This window comes from Penicillium verrucosum, assembly GCF_028828655.1.
Source record: "Penicillium verrucosum strain IBT 35672 chromosome Unknown utg000001l_segment0_segment0, whole genome shotgun sequence".
NCBI lineage: Eukaryota > Fungi > Ascomycota > Eurotiomycetes > Eurotiales > Aspergillaceae > Penicillium > Penicillium verrucosum.
In genome coordinates this window covers 10,479,808-10,504,301 of record NW_026643210.1, presented here as the reverse complement: position 1 = coordinate 10,504,301, position 24,494 = coordinate 10,479,808, and the positions used below count along the sequence as shown (strand labels likewise).

At 46.9% G+C, this 24,494-nt stretch overlaps 11 protein-coding genes across 11 annotated transcripts; 7 read left to right on the top strand and 4 right to left on the bottom strand.

Annotated features, from left to right (window-relative positions):
• Positions 1 to 348: 348 nt before the first annotated feature.
• Positions 349 to 540, bottom strand: N7516_003825 (uncharacterized protein; the record flags this gene model as incomplete). The annotated part of the gene is made up of 1 exon (XM_057216545.1): positions 349 to 540. One exon carries the CDS (start codon positions 538 to 540, stop codon positions 349 to 351), a length of 192 nt encoding a protein of 63 aa, XP_057078428.1.
• Positions 541 to 1,066: 526 nt separating this feature from the next.
• Positions 1,067 to 1,960, bottom strand: N7516_003824 (Short-chain dehydrogenase/reductase SDR; the record flags this gene model as incomplete). Its single annotated transcript, XM_057216544.1, has 1 exon — positions 1,067 to 1,960. The coding sequence occupies one exon, from the start codon at positions 1,958 to 1,960 to the stop codon at positions 1,067 to 1,069; it is 894 nt and encodes a 297-aa protein (XP_057078427.1).
• A 3,217-nt stretch (positions 1,961 to 5,177) lies between these two features.
• N7516_003823 (uncharacterized protein) lies at positions 5,178 to 5,666 on the top strand (the record flags this gene model as incomplete). The annotated part of the gene is made up of 1 exon (XM_057216543.1): positions 5,178 to 5,666. One exon carries the CDS (start codon positions 5,178 to 5,180, stop codon positions 5,664 to 5,666), a length of 489 nt encoding a protein of 162 aa, XP_057078426.1.
• Positions 5,667 to 7,037: 1,371 nt separating this feature from the next.
• N7516_003822 (uncharacterized protein) lies at positions 7,038 to 7,598 on the top strand (the record flags this gene model as incomplete). Its single annotated transcript, XM_057216542.1, has 1 exon — positions 7,038 to 7,598. One exon carries the CDS (start codon positions 7,038 to 7,040, stop codon positions 7,596 to 7,598), a length of 561 nt encoding a protein of 186 aa, XP_057078425.1.
• Positions 7,599 to 8,730: 1,132 nt separating this feature from the next.
• On the bottom strand, positions 8,731 to 9,465 carry N7516_003821 (EXPERA domain-containing protein; the record flags this gene model as incomplete). The annotated part of the gene is made up of 1 exon (XM_057216541.1): positions 8,731 to 9,465. One exon carries the CDS (start codon positions 9,463 to 9,465, stop codon positions 8,731 to 8,733), a length of 735 nt encoding a protein of 244 aa, XP_057078424.1.
• A 1,036-nt stretch (positions 9,466 to 10,501) lies between these two features.
• Positions 10,502 to 13,828, top strand: N7516_003820 (uncharacterized protein; the record flags this gene model as incomplete). Its single annotated transcript, XM_057216540.1, has 6 exons — positions 10,502 to 10,926; positions 10,979 to 11,745; positions 11,788 to 11,826; positions 11,885 to 12,000; positions 12,049 to 12,409; positions 12,462 to 13,828. The coding sequence occupies 6 exons, from the start codon at positions 10,502 to 10,504 to the stop codon at positions 13,826 to 13,828; spliced, it is 3,075 nt and encodes a 1,024-aa protein (XP_057078423.1).
• A 283-nt stretch (positions 13,829 to 14,111) lies between these two features.
• Positions 14,112 to 16,238, bottom strand: N7516_003819 (uncharacterized protein; the record flags this gene model as incomplete). Its single annotated transcript, XM_057216539.1, has 5 exons — positions 14,112 to 14,901; positions 14,959 to 15,186; positions 15,239 to 15,720; positions 15,774 to 15,983; positions 16,032 to 16,238. 5 exons carry the CDS (start codon positions 16,236 to 16,238, stop codon positions 14,112 to 14,114), a joined length of 1,917 nt encoding a protein of 638 aa, XP_057078422.1.
• An 858-nt stretch (positions 16,239 to 17,096) lies between these two features.
• N7516_003818 (uncharacterized protein) lies at positions 17,097 to 17,312 on the top strand (the record flags this gene model as incomplete). The annotated part of the gene is made up of 1 exon (XM_057216538.1): positions 17,097 to 17,312. One exon carries the CDS (start codon positions 17,097 to 17,099, stop codon positions 17,310 to 17,312), a length of 216 nt encoding a protein of 71 aa, XP_057078421.1.
• Positions 17,313 to 17,854: 542 nt separating this feature from the next.
• On the top strand, positions 17,855 to 19,234 carry N7516_003817 (uncharacterized protein; the record flags this gene model as incomplete). Its single annotated transcript, XM_057216537.1, has 2 exons — positions 17,855 to 18,448; positions 18,509 to 19,234. 2 exons carry the CDS (start codon positions 17,855 to 17,857, stop codon positions 19,232 to 19,234), a joined length of 1,320 nt encoding a protein of 439 aa, XP_057078420.1.
• Positions 19,235 to 20,682: 1,448 nt separating this feature from the next.
• Positions 20,683 to 21,780, top strand: N7516_003816 (uncharacterized protein; the record flags this gene model as incomplete). The annotated part of the gene is made up of 1 exon (XM_057216536.1): positions 20,683 to 21,780. The coding sequence occupies one exon, from the start codon at positions 20,683 to 20,685 to the stop codon at positions 21,778 to 21,780; it is 1,098 nt and encodes a 365-aa protein (XP_057078419.1).
• A 364-nt stretch (positions 21,781 to 22,144) lies between these two features.
• N7516_003815 (putative mitochondrial carrier protein) lies at positions 22,145 to 23,744 on the top strand (the record flags this gene model as incomplete). The annotated part of the gene is made up of 2 exons (XM_057216535.1): positions 22,145 to 22,180; positions 22,281 to 23,744. The coding sequence occupies 2 exons, from the start codon at positions 22,145 to 22,147 to the stop codon at positions 23,742 to 23,744; spliced, it is 1,500 nt and encodes a 499-aa protein (XP_057078418.1).
• Positions 23,745 to 24,494: the final 750 nt, after the last annotated feature.

The window sequence follows — 24,494 nt, the reverse complement described above, 5'->3', positions numbered from 1 at the left end:
TCACTACAATCTCGTCCCCACCCAACCTAATTCTTCCCTCTCTTCTCTCTCCAGTATGCCATGTATCCGTCACCACAGAAGGCACCACACATGGCCCCACTGCGACTCAGAACTGTGTATGAGTGAGCCCGACGGCTTAGGAATGAATGTGTCTACCTACATCCCACTGTTTTTTCAGGAAGCCATGGCGGCTCCGCTTAGCACAGAAGAGTTTCTTTGCGATGATATGGGAATGCCCGAACTTTCCCGTCAGCCAAAACGGATGCCTCGACTCTGGTTTCGATCATCTGTCAAGAGGCGAAGCGATCAGAGCTCACTGTCGGGATCGTCGGGGCAGACGAAACAGGCTTATCGGAGTGTTCTGCGTCGGTTGACACGTCGGCCGTCCTTGGGCAAAACTCGCTCTTTGTTTGTCAAATCCAGCGGTTCATTTATAATGTCTGGTTTGATAACACCCCATGATGTGGCCGAGAAGACAAGTTTCTTGGACTTGGATAATGGGAGGTCTTCTGTGGCTGGAGACGACGCAGCAAAATTCATGGCTGAAAGACGAGATCAGAGGTGTCATTCTGAGCAACCACACGCGTGGAGGAAACCGAGCGCTACATTGTGGACACTTCAGGAACAAGAAGAATAATCCTCGTTGGTAGCATTTGTTAGACTGTTTCTGTTTGTGCTTTTGCTCGATTTGCATTGTTCTCTTTGTTTGAACATGTTGTTCCGTTTATACGGTTGGATTCTAAAAAGGGAGATCTGAGCGAATTCCAAAAGGCTCGACGGCATGAAAGAAAGTCTGTGTAATTAGTCCATTGATAATCCAAAGACCCAAATGATCTCCAGTCAGATACTGATAAAGATCCCAATATCCGAATATCACCATGTAGGATTCAATAAAATATTCAAACTGGGAGTTTCAACTTATCAGTGAACGCTCTTCTTTCACTATCTCCCAACAGAATCCCCAAGTTCAAAAAGGCATAGAATAACTATAGAAATGCTGCAACCTGATTGTCGCAATATTGTACAAATGCCGCTGCAACTCCAGTGCCCCCTTCTTCTTTCCCTTTCATAGCTCGCAACAACTCGTCTCTTGGGCACGGATGTAGACGACCCCAGGGTAGTATGTATTTCCCCCATCATCAATTGTGAGATCACTAGAAAAGGCGGACCAGACTCCAGTATACGCTCCAAATCTAGGGGCATGAAGGAACGGTCCAAGAACAAAACGGAAAAAAGGCCGACTATGACGCATGATGTTTGTCTTGATATTTCCTGGGTTCTGTACCAAGCTTAATATGCCATATCCACCAATCTGGCTTGCGAGGGAATCTGCCAGAAACCAGTTTCCTACTTTGGTATTCAGGTAGTTGTGGAATTCGTCCGCATCTTTCTGGAATAGTTCTGCAAGCTCTATCCCGGTCTCAAGCGCGAATGCATCAACGACAATCGATGCTGTCCAGATAACCCGTACACTGGCGATAGGCGTGGTTTCAGCAGTGCTTCGTAGAATTGGCAGAAGGAGTTGGGTGAAAAGATGGGGCCCGAGACAATTAGTTGCCAATTGCATATCGTGGCCCTGGGGCGAAGTCCCTTGGGGAGGGTTAGAGACACCAGCATTGTTGAATAAAACATCAAGACGAGATTCAGCTGTAGTAAACCTCCTAACTGCAGGCTTGATAGTTCTCAGGTCGTCCAGCGATAGAGGGAGAAAAATTATGTTTCCATCTGGGGTTGTCGGGGTACACAAGTTTTTAATTTTCGCAATCGCATCCAATGCCTTTTCTTCAGACCGACCGGCCAGATAGACTGTTCCTCCTACTCGATAAAGAATTCCGCATAGCTCGAAGCCAACTCCTGAATAACCCCCAGTGACGATAAAGACTTTGCCTTTCTGACTGGGAAGATTGACTTCGGTCAGAGTGGGAGGGGGCGGGAAAATCTGCGACCAGGTAACTCCCATTCTGTTGAAATATTGAATTGCTTTATCCATGAAAGGTAGAACAGACCTAGAAGATTCAGTGGAAATGGAGATGAAATTCCTATTTCCTACCGAACCTCTCCGTTTCGCCTGCGATATTCACCGAAGAGATACAAATACCACCTCGTAAGTACAAAGCCTAAATATCAACAACCTGCTTGCCTTAAAATCGTCGTAATATACTAATTGAATCCCGGGATTTTCCTGTTCATGCAAACAATTCTTGTGCTAAATCTCTCGCTTCGCACAAGTTGATTTAAAATCAGCCGAAACACAGGCCACTACCTCCGGTATCTCCGACTGGGGTTCTACAAATTTGCAGTACTGAACTATGGCTCGTGTACCGGGAAATATGTCAATGGATGAGCCAAGATCTAAAACCGCGTTAATGGAACTCCGATGCATACCCCGGATTCTCGTTCTCGAATGCAATGACGAGATACCCAGAACTAGTCATTGTGACTGTATACCATCGAGGTGAGTCTAAAGCTTTGTAGACATTTTATAGACCGATCACACATGTGTAAACATACATTCACTTATTTTTATTCTGATTTGCAGGCTGTAGGGAAGAGAGTAAGTAATCGAAAGAACATTGTGATATTCCCTGATAAAACTAAACTCTGAGAATCCCACACGGGGTTTAAGAAATCATGAGTGAGAGAATCCCGACTTCAAGCTTTCATTCATATTTCGCCGTTTTTGCTCCATCTTCTACTTCTCCCTTAGAGAATTGATAGTTTAGTAACACACGACTATAGGGTAAGGGAAGTAGGGCCGCATTCGGGCACACTTGGCCATACTACAGCACTATTGTTATGTAAGGTTCATTCCTGGATCTTGGCTTGGTATTAAGGGCACATCACAAATAATAAGCACAAAATGGAGACGCCCAGGAGAAGCGTACTCATCAACAGCAAATGCTCATTATCCATTATGGAGTTGTAGGTGCGTGAAGGATTGAATAGGTCAGGTAGTTGATAATAGCAAGCAGTTGGTGTGCGAGTATACAAAGGCGCAAGTGCCCAGGTGGGAGGCGGCCCTTGCATAATCAAGCTCCAGGACTAAGCCAATTTAGGAACCTTATCATCGACGTACAAACACCGTCACTACTTGGCCTTTCTCAGCTCAGCTCATCAGCCATTTCAACCAACTTCTAGAGAACAGACAGATAAATGTACGGAATGGATATCCAACAAATAAGGCGGCGATTCACCAGGCTTACCTCCTTTTCTGGACCCTGTCTCGTGCCACATGAAACACCCACCGAACTATATCCCAAGGTTATTCCGAATGAAAGTTCAAAAACAAATATAATCAACCGACTTAAGAATAGCCGCTGGAAGTATTGCCATTGCTACTGCCAGTACTACCAGAAGATATACCCACCTCCAAAATGGTACTATCGCCCTATCTGGCCATTTTCTCGAGGTCCCTGTTTTCATGCTAGCGAGGTCGATATTTGCCCTTGTTTCAGCATTAAATTTCCGGATGTACGTCACTTGATTGATATGGTAAGGTCACAGAATAAAGACGGGCCATCAGATCGCTCAAAATATCGCGATTATCATATGTTTCACAGGCTGAGATTGAGCAACATCCGGAATCACATGGGGCATAATTGTACCTTCACGAAGCATCCTCTTCTCAATATTCAAATCATGACGATGATTTCTATCAATGAGGACACCCAGTCTCTACGTGTCATGACTTGTTATGAAATACGTGGATTACAAGATATTTTGTCGCAAGTTCTTGCAAATCCGAAAGGACACAAGGATATAGCGAAGTGGCTCAGAAGGACTTTTGTTGAGGCTGGCTCTACGTTTTCTGGTTGGCACAAAAATAGTTACTTTCTGGTATCTTCAAACCGCCCTGAAATGCCCAAAGGTCACGAGCCTACTCTTCTAGAAATAATGACCGTGCGGGACCTAGGAGATGGCCAATGGCCTAACAAACAGTGGAAGATCAATGTCCATTCTTAGGGTTATGCACTTGGGCTCGAGCAGTGTTTTAACGCGCTACTGTCGCATCTGCTGGATGATTGGTCATTGCTTCTTAATGTTGATATTTATAATAAACGGCTTTGCTCTTATTTTCATTTGGGACAGGACATATGTAGTTTAGAAAGTGACGTCTGGGCCTCTAGATAAGGCTTTTTTCCTAAGGGATCGAATGCCTCATAGACCAGACGACAAGGTCAATATTAATTCAGACTGTCGTGCGAGACTGTGTAAAACGATCAAATATCTCTCAAGGATAACTTTTTCCAGCCCAGTCAATATCATAATAACCTACCCCACTTGAATACGTCAAGTGGGCATGAAGCCAACTTGCCCTCAGCTAAACTATCGTTCAATGTACTAACTAGCCTAGCTGATGCATTTGTGGGGGCCAGGTGACTCAGTCACTCGGTTAGCACGGCATTCTAGAAGGACGCTAGAAGGAGAGTTAGGCGGGTTTGATTGGCGACGAGAGACAAAATTGGAGCACGGGGTTGTCTCATCAAGGCTTCGTGTTTTGGCGTTCTTATTTATATTAATTCCAACCCCGCGCGGTGACCCACCTGGGCGGAACGATGAAGTCACAAACCCAAGAGGAATCAAATATGAAAGACTTTTATGTATTTGAATAGTATACGTTTATGCACATCCCGACGGAAAAGTGTAGGTTGTAGACGTGTCATTTCAAATACGACATGCGGGAAGTGAGAAAATAGGCCTAGACGTGTCAAGACGGTTAAGACGGTCAAGATACGGTGAATCTGCGGGGTCCGAGGAGCGTGAAGAGGAGGCTCCAAGGCAGAAACAATAGCTGATTGGCTGATGGGCGGGCGATAGGGCACTTTGTCCCTTGGAACCTCCCAATCTCACCGACAACAAAAAATCACACTAAACCTTACAAGTGGATCTTCCAATTTCATCTTTTCAGCTTTTATTGGTTGGGATTTGGACGGGTCCGTCGCCAAGTCATGTGCTATGAAGCTGATTGGTTGTGTCTCTGCCGAGGGCGTTCCTTTGTCCGTGTTTGACGACATCATAGAGACAATGTTGTACTTTGTGCTGCATTTTGGTTGGTTGCCCTACGGGACCCCGCCAAAGATCCCAAGTGGGAAATTACTTGTCTCGAACATAAATAAACCCTTCCCGCAGCCTGTTTGGTTTCTATTTCTCATTCTCTACTTCATATATTCCAAGTGATGCACACTCAATCCAACATCCACCCCAAGAGATCGCTCTCCCAAACATCAGCTACCTCAACCTCCTCCTCCTCTCACACTAGCCAGTTCTCTCAAGAGAAGAAGCGCTCCAGATTGTCAAAGCCTATCTCCAATCTCTTCCGGTCCAAGTCCCCTGCATCGATTGATATCCCCAAGAGTCACCAAGACAAAATGTCACAGCCTCGAGATATCCCACAGAGAAATCACGAAGCTTCATACTTCCCGGACCAAGACTACACCTCAACCAGCCCCACCGAGATGTCTGCCAGCATAGGTTCGCCAAAGGTGGACAGCCCTAAGCGCGCATCTACCCCCACCCGCAAGAACAGCGGTGACTACAAACGCTACAGTGGAACTGTCAACCACTACGGTCGTCACTCCAACGACTGGCTATTCGGTGGCTTCAGTGTTCGCGATACTGTCCGTGATAGCCTCGACAAGCTCCGCAACCAGGATAAGGAGAGCTGAATGAATGCTTCTGCTCTGCCATCTCAAATACATCTAATATGTGGACTCCCTGTTGGATCTACTCTGTCTTGTTTACCCCCTGGTTTACATCCATCTTCTGATGACACTTACCCCGACCGTTCGGCGCGAATCAATACCTGATCCGCCATGATTTGAAAGCTGTTTTGCTTCAAGGTCCTGAACCAAGTGTGGTCCGCCCTGTTGGGGGCGTGACTGTACTCGGGCGTCAACCACCACGTCCACATGTACGCGCTAGTGAATCGTATGTGGCCCTACATTGTTTCAGCTCGATCTGCCCTCAATCTATGTGGCTGTCCGGCGCTTGAGCTGTACCGGTAGCTTGTGTTCTCCCGAGCTTTTAATATTTTATAATCCCTATCGTGTCTTGAATTTGTTGGATTTGACATCTCATTGTGTACACAAATACCTTGTCTGCTGTCACACGACCGATTCAATTATGAATGGGGCAAACTCAGCCGTGATCTTCAATGCACTTTTACCGATGAAATTCATATATCATGAAGTGTGGCATTTTGCAGAACATAAGTACACATTAAAACTACTAGTAGTGCAGTAATTAATCCGCCATAGTGAAAACGAAATTCCTTCCTTTCTACGAACTTTTTTGTGAATACTTTTTTGTAGTCGTTCATCTCTGTAACGAAATACTGCAGTTCACCCGCAAGTTGACCAAATATACGGGCGACTAAGTATGCCACCCGACACATAACTCTCTCTCTCTCATTGGTTCATATTGCCAGGCAATACTTTAGATCCATAGTACCATGTTGAATCTATAGTTATACAATTAGCGTAGTACTTTATATAGTATTTTTATAAATGAATACTACATTATTTTTTTAAAACTGAGCTCTTTATACTCCGAACTCTGAAGGCTTAACTCTTGATTTCTTACTATCTTACTATCTTAATCTGAACTTAATCTGAACTTAATCTAAAGTGAATCTAAAGTGAATTGAATCTGAAGAAGATTGGCAGATCTCTTGACCGCTAGTTTAGGGGTAGGTGAATCTTTATAGGGTAGTGTCGTATAACTAGTTAAAAGAGAAGTTAAAATTAGGATGATCATTGGGTTTTTTCCTGGATAGGACGAACCAGAGTCTCCCTCGCAGACTTCGAACGCCGATGGAAAAAGCTCGCCTCCCACCCCTACACTGGTCCGGTATTTGTGAGTCGTGACCTACGAAACACCCACCCAGACAACCCTACCTTCCGAGAGGCTGACCCCGCGAGCACTGCTAGTGGGCAAAATGTTATCAACGAAATGGCAGATAATATTACACACGGGCGGGTTAAAGTTATGGCACGGCTTTCTATCAGACGTGTCCGGGAGACTGGGATCGAGGGCAGATGGTAGGGTTTGGTGGAACTTTGAGGGCGTATTACGAGCTAGATGAGTTTAAGGAGCGAGCCCCAATCTTCGCGGCAACGATCCGCTTTCGCTGGGAGATGGGTCTTCTTACGGACTACATTATTAGCATGTTCAAGCTTCCTATGCCTAGTGGGAGGATATGTATCCTCTGGAACTGTTTCGCCTGGAGACGCGCTATGAAAGGGACAGATCTAAGTTGGGAGCAGCGACACGATAGCATTCGTAAAGCCCTTTGCGACCGCTTTACCCTCCTCCCTTGTGAGGATCAAGGTCCGTTCTTCTATCGGCCTCAATCATACCTAATCGCTGCCCTTGTGGAAGCCAACAAGGCCGACGATGAAACCATGGCCATTATCACCGCGATAGGTCACTTTGTACAGGACTTGAAAGATTTCAACCAGCAGCGAGCTCGCCAAGATGAGGATGTCCGCCGCCATGGGCGGGAGTGGCTGAAGTCCATCGGCAGACGAGCCATTCGGTCTCTGTCACCTCGTAAGAGGTTGCCAGTACGATCCCGTGGATCAGAGGTCCTAGATTAACGTCGGGGTGTGGCATATCTTTCCGTTTAATGTACCTTGCTTAATTTTTTTTTCTTGCTTTTTCTAAGGTTGCTTCTTGCTTGTTCCTTTCTTTTTAAATGGTGGAAAGGAACACCCCCAAAGTAGTTCCAATTAATTGTGGTTTATGTAGCCCATATGGGTGAGTACTTTCATCAACCAGCCAAGTGGTCGAGCAGTAACTCGACCATCACATCTTCCTTGGTCTAGTGGTGATGATTTCCGCTTGTCATTAACACCGATAAGCGCGGGAGACCGGGGTTCGATTCCCCGAGGGAGAGATTTCTTTTTTTGCTCTTTCTTTTTCGTCCAGACCTGTATTATTTCTCTTTTGGAAAAAGATTACAGAGGTCGATTAAACAACAAAACAGTACGAAATGTGGGAAATTCCAAACGCAATTTAGGGCTGACCACGACACCGACTCGTAGGGGTACATAGTTTCCAAGGTTGGGAAACTATGACTAACTCTAGACAGTCTTTTAGAAATATCATAGGTCAAGTAAACAACTCTCTAGTTTATCTTGTAATTATTAGATCGTCTGCGTCAAGTTAGAGTAGGACTTTCAAGTCTCGGTGATAACCTTGGAAGCTATTCTTTGTTCCAGGTCCCAAATCATACAATAAGGCCTGGATATATATATATCAAAGGGTCTTACGCAAATTAAGATTTTTTTTTTAAACGTCTTCATATACCTAGAGGGACATCTAAAAAGACACGGCAAGGCCGCTTAAGGCCAACTGTTCTTGTACTACCTTGAGCGAAGACTAGCATTTCATATGGGATGGCAATAGTGGCCAGGAATGACCCCGAGCAGCATATGACGCCTTAGATGAAGTCTCTTAGTTGTGTTGATGAATAACAGCATTCTTGTGTTTAAATGCCATGCAACAAGCAATGTGAACATTATTTACTGCTATCAGCGGCTGGTAATGCTTGGGAGAAAATGGGGATTTTATAACAATCTAAGCTATCACAGTCCGACACGGCGACATTTTGCCAGCCTTATTTTGTACCTGATGGATACCAACCAATCAAGATTTCCGAAAAGAAAAGAAAATGTTTCAGCCGTAAGTTTATTGAAACGTTCCATAACGCCCGCTCTCAGACTGAGCTTACTGGACCTTCTTTCCATCTTGAGGCTCGGCCGCCACAAAGGCACCGCGTAGCTCTTTCGCCGCCTCCCACAACACCCACAGAGGGACAAAGACCCAGAGGGTGTTGAAGAAGAACAAGTAAAGCCAAAGGTAAACCGGATCCTCCGTAGCGAGCTGAGAGCTTCCCGTCAGCCACTCCGGTGCAAAAGTCATGAATCCACCGTACAACTCAGCCGTAGCAAGCATAGTTGAAACCAGCCACAGCGTCGCCTTAACACCACCACGGGAATTGGCGCTGATCTTCTCATTGGACGACCGGCACAGCAGGTAGCAGATGTATATCGCTGTCGGTCCGCCAAGGAAGACGGTCAATAACTCTAGCGAGACGACAGTCAAATCGGCGCCAGCCCAGCGGCGATCAGCCTTAGCGTATTCCTGCCACAGACGCGAGCTAGGTCCAGTTCCGTAGGCGGGACCGTACAAACGGCTCGGATCATTGAGGAAGAAGGGTTCCACGCTGTGATTTTCAGCGATAGGGATGTAGCTGAAGAAGCATTCGTAGAGCCAGGAGCCTTCGATGAAGATGTGGGTGAGCGCGTCATACGCGTGCCAGAAAAAGAGGACGCGATCGCGTGTCCTGTGAGCTGGGACAAGTGTCTTGCTCAATAGATACGCAATTGGCATCATAGAAAGCGAAAATACGATACATAGGACTGTCGTGGCGTCCAGAGTGAAGGAAGCGGTGGACTCCATGGTGGATTTGGTTATTTCGAGATCGTAGAGCAGGGTTATGAGGAGCGAGCTTATAGATATCTCGGCCTGGTAGAATGGACACTATTTAGATGTGTTTCATGCTTTTTGGAATCAATCTGAGAGCTAGATGGGGTGTCTGATAGGAAAGAAAAGAAAAAATAAAAAAAGATTAGGGGCTGAGCTGTCGCGACGATCAAAAGTTGGTGCCTCAGGCATAAAGTGGGTCGTGGATGAGGGCATTTTCTATAAGAAGTTCAGGGAGTAGTTTATATCTTCATTTTCAGCTTTCATTTCCCGGGTCTTTTCCCCTTGTGTCACTTGGAACAGGCAGTGTAGTATCCTGGCTTACTGCAAGTTGTCATGTTCGACTCTTCTTGAACCACCTTCTTGACAGTCAAATGCACGGAAGAAGTGGGCTATTTATATGCGTTTGACTTCACATCCGGCCTAAGATGAAAACCCCTAATATAGGGGGAAAAAGAATTAATAATTCTCTAGCCTCTGAACCTTTTGCATAGTTCCCGTTTAACTAGGAGTCACCCGACGCCACTTTTTCTACGATTCTTTGTTTGCCTGCAGCACACACACAGCCTAGTGGCGCATTATCAAAGAAACATGCGTTTGGGAAAGGCCGTCTGCATTCTCCACCGATACCCATTCATACCATTGATTCAGTTTGACCAATGAATATGTCGATCGAATGACTACCTTGAAAGAAGTACCTGTGGTTGGGTGCATCCATCGAATAAGTCGAATCAACCCCCGATCCCCGTGTTGGCTCGGAATGCTTGGCGGGTTATCCTTCGAGGCTGTCTCTTTCACAGCTATTACTATAATGGCTAAGCGGTCTTCTGCTTGTCTTTGGGCAACAATTTGTTATATTCTACTGCTTACCCCAGTTTAGCCTCGTTGAAAGGCATTCTGTTTACCCGGTCCTGTGGATCATTACTGTGGGGAAGATTGCGCCCCTCGCAGCTTCTTGTTTGTTCTTAATTAAACTATTGAGTCTTGGTGACAGTCCATTTTGTTGTCAAGAATGCCTTCAACTCTCAGTATGATCGAGATACCTGCCCTTGCCAAGGTGACATGCGACCTATACAACCAATGTCAGATCATCGCAAAGGATGCACCTACAGGGTTCCAAAAGCTAATAATTGAGCTGGGCTCGTTACAAGAAACATTAAAGGCCCTTGCCCACTATGTGAAATCCAACGAATCCTTCTTCGAGAAGATGGATAATGATCGCAAGCAGACGTTCGAACGAACCCTCGGCACTTGTCTTGCAACCCTACAGCGATTGAAAGAGCTCCTTGTCAGGCTAAAAGGATCTGAAACTGGCGATGGAAAGGGGTTCTGGCAAAAGATCAAATGGACGACACAACGAACGCAGATTGAAGATACCAGATCCAAGATCATGGTGCAAACTTCCAATCTGAGTCTATGCATGAGCTCTATAGGACAGTGAGTTTGTTTTGCTTGTCCCAAACTCGGGCTCACGGTCTGATTAATTTAGTGCCTCGCTTGCTCGTATAGAGAAACCAATAGTTCTGGCGATGGGAGAGGATGAAAAGATTGTTCTCAGCAGAGGGGCATCACCTGTTCGGGATACAGACTCTGTTGTCTCACCGATGAGCCCAGCCCGGGGTGTGGTGGAGCTACCAGCTAATAACGAAGAGGAATGCGAAATCGATATAATCCAGGAAGTCCGTACCAGAATGTCGGAGTTGGCTAATAACAGGAGCTCCGTCGGTAGTAGCAGCAATGTCAAACATACATCCACATCCTCCGAATCGGCGATAACTCAATCCGATGATTCGCTCTTCGACACTACTTCGTCGACTTCTTGGTTATCCTTGAACACATCACCATTTCTACCTACTAGGGGCCGAATGAATTACACACGGATGAGCAGTGAGCAGCTCCTTTTTGGCGGCTTGATTGATGGTCGGACACTTGATGGTGGAATACGGGCGAACGATTCTGACCTGGCGGAGAAGCAAGTTGTACATCACAGTCGATCCTACTCGGATTCTGACTACGTCCATCCTCACGTTATTGAGTCCGTGACATCCGCTATGAAACATCTTCATGATGTTCGGCACCAGGAGCATATCTCAAGGCCCATACGTTTTGAGCCGCAGAACCAACTACATAAACCAACCGCGGAAACTTTGAAAATATTTGAGGCATCTGTGAATGACGGATTGCAGATCACAAGGCTAACTACAAGGGATTGGCTCCGAATGGCGACTTGGTGGTTGTTGAAGGCGAGCTATCCGTGTAAAACCAACAGGACACAATATTTATTAACATTTTATCAAGGCACGCGCGACTTTGGCAAATTGCAACAGACATCACCATGTCAGTGCCCGTGGCAGTTTGAGTCCCTCCATGGAATCCAGATCGACTAGTCACCAAGCGTATCATGACCTCCTCAAGGCTTCATATATTCTGTACGATATCGTTCTGGAGGAAGAGGCCTCTTTTTTCCCTTTGCTTGATGAGGATCGCAAGTCAATTGTCGAGCTTTCTGAGGTCGGTGCCTTTGTATCGCTACTCCAGCCTGTGGCTAATTCAATATAGGCCATCAATGAGGAGCTTTCTCAATATACTTCCGTCGACATTCCCGAACCGTCGAGTCTACACACCCAAAACCTTGCCATCTGGGAGCCCATGCAGCCGGAGGAAATCTGGGATGGCGCCATCGATTTAGATCTTGGCTTGGATAATATGCGCTGGATTGCGGTCGATCTAGAGGATGCAGGGAGCGAGCAGGAAAAGGTCCTATATCGCGCCTTTGTAAATGCCGGCATCGGGGGCAAAAAGTCTCGTATGCGCACCAAGGGTGCTCCCTATATGCTGTTGTTGGCAACGCGGGAAGGTGAAAGCGAACCAAAAATTGTTCTCTGCAACCAAAGTGGCACTCTGTGTCTTGAACGAGACTGTAAGTGACGATTCTTACAATATCCTCTCAAGGAGTTAACCGATGATCCTAGTCGTACTGGATGACCTACCGCCCCTTATCCAATTATCAAATGCCACTTTAACTGGCTTCCCTGGTGCCCGAGTCTCCGAACCTGTGCCATTCAAATTTGAGGATATGAGCGTTTCGATATCATTTCAGTTTGATGCAGATCTCGCACAATTCATCAATATCCCGAAAACCTACTTTGATGCCGTGTGGCAAAGAGAACCAATTGATGCAACCGAATTTACCGAGAGCGTTATTTTCAACACCTCGGTGGATATGTTCGAGCAGCTGAATACGCCGACTATGAAATCAATGAACCCTCCTATCGTGGTGAAATCCTGCGAGATGCGCATTCTGGAAAGGTCTTTTGGGGAAGCCTGGCGGTCTATCCGACGCATGGTGATCACTTCCTCTGCTGCCGAGAAGTCTCCAGGAACGATGGAATTGTTCATGCCTCTTAGTGGAGCTCAGATTAACCGAGGAAACATGTCCCGCCAGGTGGTCTTGCAATGGTCCGATACATGCCAGGCGCGATCTGACAAGACTGACGGCAATTACAACACCTTGCACTCCTACGTGTACGATGACACTGCGCCAAATATTGGCGTCGGTCTGCAGTTCCACTCACCTCAAAAGGCGGAAGAGTTTGAAAAAGCCGTCCTAGAAATGAACTTCTCTCCGGAGTTTTCCTGGTCTCAGCCCAATAGCTCCGGTCTCACCTACAATGTGATTGATGCCGGCACTGAGCACAAGCAATACAAAGCTGTGCTAGTATTCCAAACTCGTTCATCATGGAGATACTCAGACTTGTACTATATTTATCGTGACGCGGACTATATATACGACCACTCCTCATTCAGTATCCATTTCCCCCGCATCTACTGCACAGACTACATTTCGACGCACGTTGACCAGCTCTACCACCCAGAAAGCCCTGTCACATTCTCTCACTGCGACAAAAAGACCAGCCAGACAACCATTGAGTTTGGCAACAACCTTGTAGCCCGCACATTCCTCAGCTCCCTCTCTCCTCTGTACGAACTCCTCTACTCCAGACGTATCCAGTCCCTTTCACCGAAAAGCAATTCGCTCTTTGGGTTCCAAGTGTCAGGGAAGCGCAGAGCCGATATCCAACTATGGCGTCGAGGAACGGCTTTCCAGCTTGCGGCACGATGGGATGATTCCGTGCCGGACAAGTGGCTTACCATGTCTCTTCCATCCGAGTTCATCGATTTCTCAAAAGACAATACCCGCATCACCCTTCCTCGTCTTCCATACTTGCGTGGTATGGCACTTGATATGATGAATGTCATGGCTCGGAGCCCTAAGAACTCCAGTGCCAAAAACAAAGAGGGTGCCATGTCGATTTCTTTTCAAACAAGTGAAGGTTAGTCTGCCCCATTCCTTCGGGGACTGATTTTCTTCACTCTTTCGGTTGTGCTAATCTATATCGGAATAAATTATAGACCGAGACGAGTTCCTGGCTGTATTACAAGGGCAGCAGTTACCGAAGTTCCTATAAAAGTCTCTCGTTTACTCGGGTTGAATAAACAACTATATATTTTGTTCGCCATTCTACGTACATTCCAACGTGTGTAGGTAGACTCCAGGGTTGAGAGTAGACTCTAAATAGGCTAGATGTAATATGTACCACGGATTCAAACACTTACATGTATCAACGACTCTCCCAAAACTGCGCATCAATAGCAACCAACCGATTGAACAATTGATTCCGTGACCTCATACCAGTAAGATGATAAGTCTGGCCCACCTCATCACCACTAACAACCAGTCCATCTGCAGCCTCCTTGCTCCCAGCCGTCAGTTCAACAATCAATTTTCCCTTCCACCCAAGTCCCTCCGTCTTCTTCAGCTCTTTGATTTCTGTGACAGGAATCTGGAACAAAACAGTTCCTTTCTTCCTACTTTCGATGCATAGATCATCCAGTCCAGCGGATTGATATGTCGTGAAATACAAGATAGGAGGCTCCTTCGACGAGTCAATGACCGCCGCGCCTCTCTTGCGTTCGAACTTCGCATCGAACTTCAAGGGCCCGAAAGGCGTTGCGGCAAAGTGTCCATTTTGCAGCATGCTAATCAGATTCTTGGTATGTGCTGACCCTGCAATGGCCATGGCTCGGTCAAAGGCAATGTGGCCCTTGATGGCCGTAGCAATTGTGCGGCGAAAGAACTTGAAGAGCTTGAATACGAATCTCTTCTTCGGCACCTTTGTTTCCGGGAGCGATGTGGTGGAGTCCGTCGACTGGAGGCCCAGGTCCACAGATGATCCCTGCCTGCTGACGTCTGTAGAGCTAGCTGCCTGTGACTTTTTGCGGCGAATGGGCCATACCGGCTCGTTGTCATCGAATGATGGGGCGGGTGGTAGTGGCGAAGAATTAATCTCGCCGATTCGAAGCAGGGTCAAAGTGAGCTGCGCGTTTGTGGGAACGCCAGCCAAAAGTGTTCTATGTCTCAAGTCAACAACGCAATAAACGACTAGAAAGAAAGGAGTTACATCATACTTCTGCAAATCGAGATGATCTTTCCAGTTCGGTACCTTATCGTTCAACAGATCAAGGGTGTAGGTAAAGATTGGGTCCCCGAAGAAGCCCAGTCCAAGTGCGAAGCCAACGAGCTTGATGATCCAATAACTAGATGTGAAAGGTACAATAACAGACACCAAGGTAAAGATGCTCGCAAGTCGGAGTCTAGATGTAACTAAAAGGAACGGTGGTGTTGGAGAAAGGATGCTGTCATATCGTTAATATCGTGTGCTCATATATCCTTCCAAAATAAACTCACTTGGCAAATTTCTCATAAATATCAGTAATATCGCTCAGAATACGCATGACATTATCAGCCGCGTGTGATACCTTCTTCTTCATGGGCTTCTTGGTCTTGTCCTCAAGGGAATCACCGGTCGGGGTTCCGGCTGCAGCCTCGGCAGCTTCTAAGCTTTCAATGAGCGCAGGTCTGTCGGGGGCGTCTTCTGTGACTGTTTGACCGTATTTGGCAGCTGCACTCTCCATAGCAACAGTAGCAAAGCTGTCAACCATATTCTTGGCTTCTTGTTCAGCGGCTTCACCCTTGTGATTTTCTGGTGCGCCCGTGAGACTATCCTCGGATTGAACTTGTTCCCCCGGATGATTACTTCCATTTGAACTGTCTGTATTTGCCAAACCCGGGAATAGTAATATCCGAACAGGCGGGACCATTATCAGAGCTACGACAATGCCCAAAATGGTTGGAACCAAGAGATCCATGGCCCAAGCCACGAAATACCCCTGTCAAAAAAATTAATATATTATACAGAACCGGCTGGTCGTGATCCACATACCGCGCAGAATATTGTCGTTCTCGCCGGTTCCTTCCACGAGCGCAGGCGAGTGATATGGCGGAAAAACTCGGTCACTCCGACAACCACGGAGATATAAAACCTCTCTAGTGTCATACGCAGCTTTTCGGGTGGAAACTGCTCGTTTTCTGTGCGATTAAGATCCAAGTTCAGAGCAGCGGTATCATGAACCGCTTTCACATGGTAGATTTGCTGGGTCATATGTCAGCGATTAATCTCAATAATGAAGATCACACTAACCTTGTTAAATCGTCGGATCAACATCCATAAATCTTCATTGGACAGACCCTTAGCCAGAGTCTCATCTACTGCCCGCGATGATGCCTTCCATTGAGTGTTGGCCGGTCTCGGGCTCAGTGCATGAAGGGGACCAAGCTCCTCTGGGGTCTGGATGAGATCATGGCTCTCATCGTCCAATTGTCCTGGCATTTGTGATCCATGGCTCATCTTCAACAGTTATCGGCGAAAATACACTGATGAGGGAGAAGCTTGGTATTGCTTACCATCTGGCCAGCGGACGTTGGCCTAGCGCGTACCCCGATGTTGACAAAGTGTGGGGGTTGACGTCATGGCTTGGCGATTCTTTTTGGAGATGACCCCCTGGTTCCGGATATGGAAGGCGGTATCTCAGTAACATAAATGATACTATATAGTATAACGACCAAAAGAACAACAAAGATTATCAAGAGACTATCAAAAGACTATCAAAAGACTACCAAAAGATACATGCGTCGTCATGACTCATACTTACATATTTAGCTAGTCACCCCTGGCAGCCCTTCCATCTATATGGCTCTATCAAAATGATGTTTTTTTGAGAATGTTCTTTCTTCCACAACAAGATACAAGTACAACCATAGGGGAATCGACGAATGGGTTAGGGCTCTGAAGCAAAAGATCGACAGTTATGAGCGTGAATCATCTGGAGGCACATCCAATCCTTGTTTCATCATGGATGTTGATAAACGTTCCTACAATGAATGCTTCGTTAATTCCGAAGAGAAACTCCCTGTGCTATAATCAGAGGTTTACAACCATGCCCCACAGTCCACTATTGTAGAAGTGGTATCGCCTACCCACGCAGTGGCTGTCAGAGCGCTGAATCAGATTTTCCGTGCCTGGCACAGGTTCGACCATACCTCCATAGTGGATACGGGCGAGCTGGTTTCAGCGGAGAGACAATAACCAAGAGAGGAGCCATGTCCTGGACACTGATCGATCCGTCAAGCGGAAAACTCCAAGACTGGCCAAGTTTGGTTGGCGAAGTAGCGTGGTCTTGAACCACGACTAAAACTCCTGCAAAGTATGAAATGTTGGTTCAAAGAGTTCAACGACCGAGTCACGGTCGCGATTACATTGACTGTCCATGCTCGTGACCGAACTACCATCGAACAGTGTGGAAGGAATTCACGGCCTGACGGAAGCATGGACCTTCGGATTCCTGCTCAAATGATGGACATTGTCCGCAAACCATCGCCAAACTGTCCGGGTCAGTGGGGAGCTCAAGCTGCAGCTTCGTGACGTGTATGTTTGTGAGAAAAAGGAGACGGATAAGGACTTTGTTGTTACCGAAAAGTCCATGGAACTTCTTGCGTTCAAGTATGGGATGTCCAGTTCCGGAAAGATGTGAATACATACACTAAGAGATAAAACAGTCACATGTATTGGGTATCGACTGGGACTTAAGTTAGCAAAATAAAAGATGACGTAAAAGCAGAAATAAGTCCCTTTGCAGGATCTATGATGACTTCATTTGTGTTTCTCTTGAAGCTAATACTCACCGCCCTTCAGGGTGTACATTCAATTGGCCCATTCCCCATATGCCCCACTGATACCATGCCTAAATAAGCTTAATACCAAACTTATACCCCAGATGTCGCCTTAAAGAGTTAGCTCATGTTCCTATACGGTGGATCATAACGTAGCATTTCATGCATTCACAGACTAGAGGACCCAGCTATAACTAACGAGATATCTCAAGTGGGGTATGTGTATTTATATCGTGCTGGATCCATTTGTTGAGTCAAAAGCTCTTTGGTTCCTAATCACGACCAACGATTGCCATGTCAAATTATATGAAGTGGCTGCTCTCGAACGGCCGACACCTCCAGTCTCGCAATGAACCATCACAATTTAATCCAGCGACCTCACATGTCGGGGCAAATGCGATCGACCCGTTACCTCCAACACTGCGAAATGGGCTGATTGCAGTTTCATGCGTTGCCTCCGTATCGCTAGTGGCGATCTGTTCAGTGCTATTTTTCCTCACTTATCGGTTCATTTTTTGGCGCAGATATTATCGAAGCTACGTCGGATACAATCAATATATCGTCCTTGTATACAACCTGGCAATTGCAGATTTAATACAGGGCCTGGGGTTCATTGTCAGTCTACGGTGGATTGCCACCAACTCCGTCCATGCATCCGACGCCTCGTGTTTTATCCAAGGCATTTGGCTACAGGCAGGAAATCCAATGAGTGGGGTGTTTGTATTTGCGATTTCCGCATTTACCTTTTTACATATCGTGTTGGACTTCCAGTTGGGCCACCGGAAATTCGTGGGCGTGATAGTCGGTTTATGGATGTTCGGCGTGTTGATGGTCGTCATTCCAATCGCGGCCGTTGGTCGTTACGTCTGGTCCCCTTCAGTCGCATGGGTAAGTTCCCCATTCATTGACACCCTTTTTTTGTATTACATGGCTGATCTCTTTTTCTAGTGTTGGATAACAACTCAACACCCGGCGTTGCGACTGTGGACACACTACTTCTGGATCTTCGCTGCACAATTTCTTACGCTTCTGCTCCATGGTATTATGTTCATTCACCTCCAGCGCAGAATTGCCGACTGCGTTACACTAGGGGGCTTCAACACCGATAGTCTCCGTCGCTTAAAACGAGTCAACAACTACATGGTGCTATACCCGGTCGTGTATATCACGCTGACGTTGCCTCTCGCTGTCGGAAGGATGGCGTCTACATCCGGCCATACCCCTAGTGCAACATACTTCTGCGTCGCGGGCTCGATGATGGCCTTGTCTGGTCTGTGCGATACAATATTGTATGCCTTGACCCGGAAAAATTCAATCCTGTGTCCAGAGAAGAGGCCAAGAGAAGCCAAGAGATCCACCCAACTACCCTGGGCAGAAGGGAGAAGGTATAGGATAATAAAAAGGCTGTGTCCTACCTTGAGCAACTGGGGCCGCCTCTCTAGTGTCAGTACGACTACCCATCGCAGCGACCTCACCAACGGGAGCATACCAAATAGGGAGGTGGAGCGTGCAGCAGTGGATCAAACACATCAGGAGATTGCGCCTGGTATAACATACGAACCGACGCATTCAGCGGGCCCGGAAAATTCATCTAATTATGAACGGAAGGCTGATTGGGAAGAGGACGATATATCAAGTTTAGAAAGAGGGCTCCCACGAAACGGAGACGCATAAGTTTTGCTCCTGTTGTCTCTGTCGTTCCCGTTTCATAATGCCTGAGTGTATTCAGAGATCCCGAAAGGAAAACTTGAAATCATATACATGATGATCCTTTGCCATATGATGTAGAAGCCGACCATGGCAACATATCCATATCATCTTATATAGCTAGTTTGGGATCAATAATGGCGTATATCCTTCCTCGATAGCCACATATTTTGAATAAATGACAACGCGCGGACTATCATCATGGGCGCACATTATCTGCATGAACTCGACGAAATCCTTCTTCGCGGCAATCGACCAGGGCGTCTGTCTATGCACATTCGTCTGGTGTACCAATTCTGGGGCGCCTCTCCAAGTGGAAGAAGATTCAATAAAGGGAGTGAAGCCTGGGTGACGGTTGTCGAACCTGAATACTCTCATATCAGATTACTTTGTGAATTGCTCATAATCGGGCGTCTGTTTGAACACACGCTGAAAGAGTTGAGTGGAGGTGTGCTCATAACAAGCCCAAATTGTAGTATTTTGTGTCAGTGGTCTCTTCCCTGTGTAGTATAATGAATGCCCAAAATCAACTAATCATGTTGTGACGATATAAGCAATTGCCGTGGCGACTACCTAATCAATCGTGATGGCGACTAAGCGACTGCCCATGTGGTATGTCCATGAATGAGACAGGCAGTGTAGGGAGTGCACTCTCCTCGCCTTCATCCTCTCTCTTCTCTCCATCCTTTCTCTTCTTTTTTCCTCTTCTCTTCATCCTTTCTCTTCATCCACCACCCAGAGTTAGAAATCGGATTTCACCACCATGGCTTTCTTTTTGCCCATGGTTTTTATTCCTCTCATTTATCCACGTCCTCCTACCCCGAAGACGGATTTCCAATCCCTCCCAGCAGAAATTAAGCTCCTTATCATTAAGCAGCTTGATCTTGACTCCTTCACACTGAGCCGTGTGGCTGCCTGCAACAGGGAGCTATATCACATGGCGATGCCTACACTGTACGGCAATGTATCTTTGGGAGCTCCCCGTCACTATCGACCTTGGCCTAGATTTAGATTTCCCGCAGATCGTCGTTCGGTAAGTTAATTTTCCTCTTCAACAATTAATTACACGTTTTCATCCTTTTATACCAAATGTTCAGATTGAACGCTTTCTTCTTACGATCCTCCGCAACCACGACATTGCGCGACTTGTGAAATCTCTGGATTTGACTGATCTGCACGACCTCTGCCACGAAGACAGACAGAGTCGCATTCAACCGGGGAGAAGAGAACTTGGTCTTCAACGGCTCCATCCACGAGACCATGGGATGATCATGACTGCTGGTATGAATTTACCATTATATCTAGCCCTGAAGGTGGTATTGCGCAGAGCACTTGAGCCCGAGGTACCCCGGTCTGATGCGTTACTGGCCGTTCTTCTGGGTTACCTGCCTTCCCTACAACGTCTCGAGATCTCAATGGAGCATGTGAGCCCATATACCAATCCTCAAGTCTCAACTTGGAACCTGGTTGAACGTGTCCTGATGGGTATCGCCGGTGCACGCCCGATACACACCGATGGAAATAGCATTCTAGCCTTTTCTACGCCTATACTATCCAAACTCACTCACCTGAAGGCGGAAATCAAGGGGGACGTGCCCTCGGCTGACATTGATTGGCTAATGGTGCTTCTTCAAATTCCCACTTTAACCCATGTATTCGGCACCAAATGGACCAACGCAGTACGGTGGTTGAGACCTGGATTTGTCAATACCGATCGCCTCGTTCACCTCGAACTTCGCGAGTGTACCTTCGACTGTCAGAGCCTTGAAAGGCTCTTCAAGCAGACCCACAAGTTGCAAACCTTCATCTACGAACGCGGGTGGACAAGATGGGCGGGTCGGAGCATGAAGGCCTCCGAGATGACCCACGCGCTTCAACACACATCGAAGACCCTGACATGCCTTGAACTATCATTCAATCGATGTGACCGAAGGATAAAAGAGGAATTGTATCTTCAGCCTCTCGACCTCTCGAGGCTTGTTCATTTGAAGAGACTCCGACTATCCGCCGGCTATCTTGTCCAGACTAAGGAGAAAATGGCACGTTTTAAAGGCCGTTACCGGTCGTTATATGACGAGGACGGGGTGTACAACAGTGCAAAGCCTTTGTACCACCTGCTACCCAAATCACTTGAGGAGCTGCACATCTTCCAAATTCACGATGATCTCGAGTTTATCCTCATGAGTGATAAGTTGTGCGAAATTCTCCGGACCCGTACAATGCCCATTTTGTCGGAATGCCCATTGAAACGCCTCAATGAGATCATTATAGAGGCCCCTTTTGAGGACAGAGGCGCGTTTGTGTTTGAGGCGCTCTCCAAGGCCACAAACCAGGTTGGAGTGAAGTTAACGACGATTGAAAATTCCGCCGATTACATCAGATCTTGGGTTACCGGTAAGGCAAAAGGAACATGCCCGGAAAAGAAGATTGACTGGGGGTTTGACGGCGAGATCCAGTGGGCACATCCTTTTACTCAACGAGCGGACTCGCATTTCCGCTGGATGTTTTACTAAGGATTATTCCCAGGGGGAGAAGGATACTTGTATTGTGATGGGGGATCACTTCCCAACTGTGTGTATGAGTACAGTGACTGTGTATGAGTACAGTACACATCGATGTTGTTTTATGTAGAAATTCAAGTGCACAGACCACATGATCTACATGACGTAATCCACATGACCCCAGTGGACCTCGGCCTTTTGATCAAAGGAGATCACGCTCGTAGTTGATTGAGAATCTTTCTATTATCTCTGTAAGTCTCATCATTTCAAACCGTCTTTGAAATATCTTACTCATGAATATTCTGCCTGGAACGGACACCAGAGGTTGAGGGGTCTGATCCGGATCATAACACCAAATTTCCCAACGAGCAGAGCCATGGCTGAATTCAAGCTATCCTACGAGTCTCAACTGGTGTGTCCTCCTGAAGACCATTTGGTTCCTGTTTCCTTACACATCCCCATCCGCATTCCCACAATACACTGGACCATAATAACATGCTCCCGCAATTAAGGATGTCTACCACCCCTCCTACCGCTACGAAGCCCACGACCCGCGGGACTGGAAATCTGCTGCCCTCCGTGGCCCAGCCCTCCCAGCCCTAGGGAATGCAACTGCTGGTGCAGTGGGCGCAGCCATCTCCAATGTGGTCGTCTACCCGCTCAATGTCATCGTCGCTCGTCTGCAGACTCAGACTCAGAAACAGAAAGACAGCGACTCGAGCAAGAAATCCGACGACGACGCGAATCCAGACGAAGTATATACCAGTGTGGTGGATGCTGCCCGCAAGATATATGCGCAGCAAGGCATCGCCGGCTTCTATCCCGGTCTAGCGCAGGATACCTGGAAGACTGTCGCAGATTCGTTCCTTTTCTTCCTTGCATATAGTGCCATCCGCCAGAAGAGGATAGTCGCCCATGTAGGTGTAGAGCGAGCCGCCAAGAGCAAAAATATTGTCTTACCAATACTCGACGAACTTGCCGTTGGTGTTTTAGCTGGCTCGTTTGCCAAGCTATTCACCACGCCACTATCGAATGTCGTCGCGCGCAAGCAGACATCCGCAGCACGCAAGGGTGGAAATGCGAGGAACTTGTCAACAAGTGACATTGCAGGTCGCATCCGCGCTGAGAAGGGTATACTAGGCTTTTGGTCTGGATACTCGGCCACCCTGATACTCACTCTGAATCCATCTCTCACGTTCTTCCTAAATGAGTTCCTCAAACGGACACTTCTCCCACGCTCGAAGCGCGACAAGCCCCCTCCGGCTTTGACGTTCCTCTTAGCAGCTCTAAGCAAGGTCGCTGCCTCGTCAATCACATACCCATTCTCCCTTGCAAAAACCAGAGCTCAGGTAATGAGCTCGGACTCTAAGTCCAAGTCTGGGACTGCATATAAGACTAAGACCTCCCTTCTCGCCTCTCTCACTCCCGAGATTCTTTCCACAGTTGCCACCATCGCCCGCACAGAGGGTATACCAGGACTCTACGCCGGCCTTCATGGCGAAGTACTAAAAGGGTTCTTCTCGCACGGCTTTACAATGCTCGCAAAAGACGCAGTGTACGCTTTTATAGTCAAGAGCTACTACCTCCTTCTCCTGTTAGCACGTCGATATCCCTCGCCCGACGAACTTATCCAGCGTGCCCGTGAACAGGCAGAGGAGTATACAGAGATCGCACGTGAAGGAGCTCGGGATCTAGCGGAGAGAACAAGGGATGGAGCCGAGGGGCTGCTGAGCGCTAATTCTAGCGGTAACGCCGTTGATATGACATCAAAGTTCGCAGGCGCTGCTGATGCTGCTGGAAGTGCGCGTACAGGAATTGATGCCTCTTCGGGTCTGAAGGTCCCCGCTTCGTCAGCTTCTGATGAACTCAATGAGACGGCTGAGCTGGTCGGTGATTATGTTGAGGATGAAGCAGCCGAGTGGAAGAGCCTTTATCATTGGTTTTGGGAGAAGGATCGTGGGCCACATCACGATTGATTGCAGGGCTAATACATACTGTGGCGTTTACATATTTAAGCATTTATTTTACGATCGGTTTCTTGTCTTGTTAATGAAGTACATAACCGCGCTTGAAATACATTGTGCTAGGAGGCCATTCAACAGAAGAATTGGACTCATCGTTCTATTTAAATCCTGCTTTGTCAGATATAACCAGCACAACCTTGGAATGTCTCGGACCCGTTTTGGCCTGTTCGATGATATGTACGGGCATACCAATACTCGACATGATCTTCGGTATCAACGGACTTCTGGTTCGTAGGGTGCATTATAGACCACAATCTTCATCAAATGGCGGTTTGGCCGAGTGGTCTAAGGCGATTGAGTACGTTTCTCTCCAAAACAAACCCACCAAAACATTCACTAACAATTCCAACAGCTAGAAATCAATTCCGTTCGCGGGCGCATGTTCGAATCATGCAGCCGTCGTTGCATTCTTTTTTTCTTAAATTTTTCGTAATCTTTTCTAAATTCTTAATTTTTAATCCTTTCTTAATAGTCATTATAACGTTAGAATATATAACGAAAACCTAACCCAACAGTGGGTTAGGTTGGGTTGGATTGGGTTGGATTTTGGGTTTTGTGGGTTTTGGCGCAGCCTAGGGATAGATATATATCTACTATTATCTTCTACCGAGTAGGTAAGGTTATTAATATCCTTAATCTGATTCTTAGAATAAATTTATAGGATATGATATATATTCATCACCGATAGAGCATATTATAAAG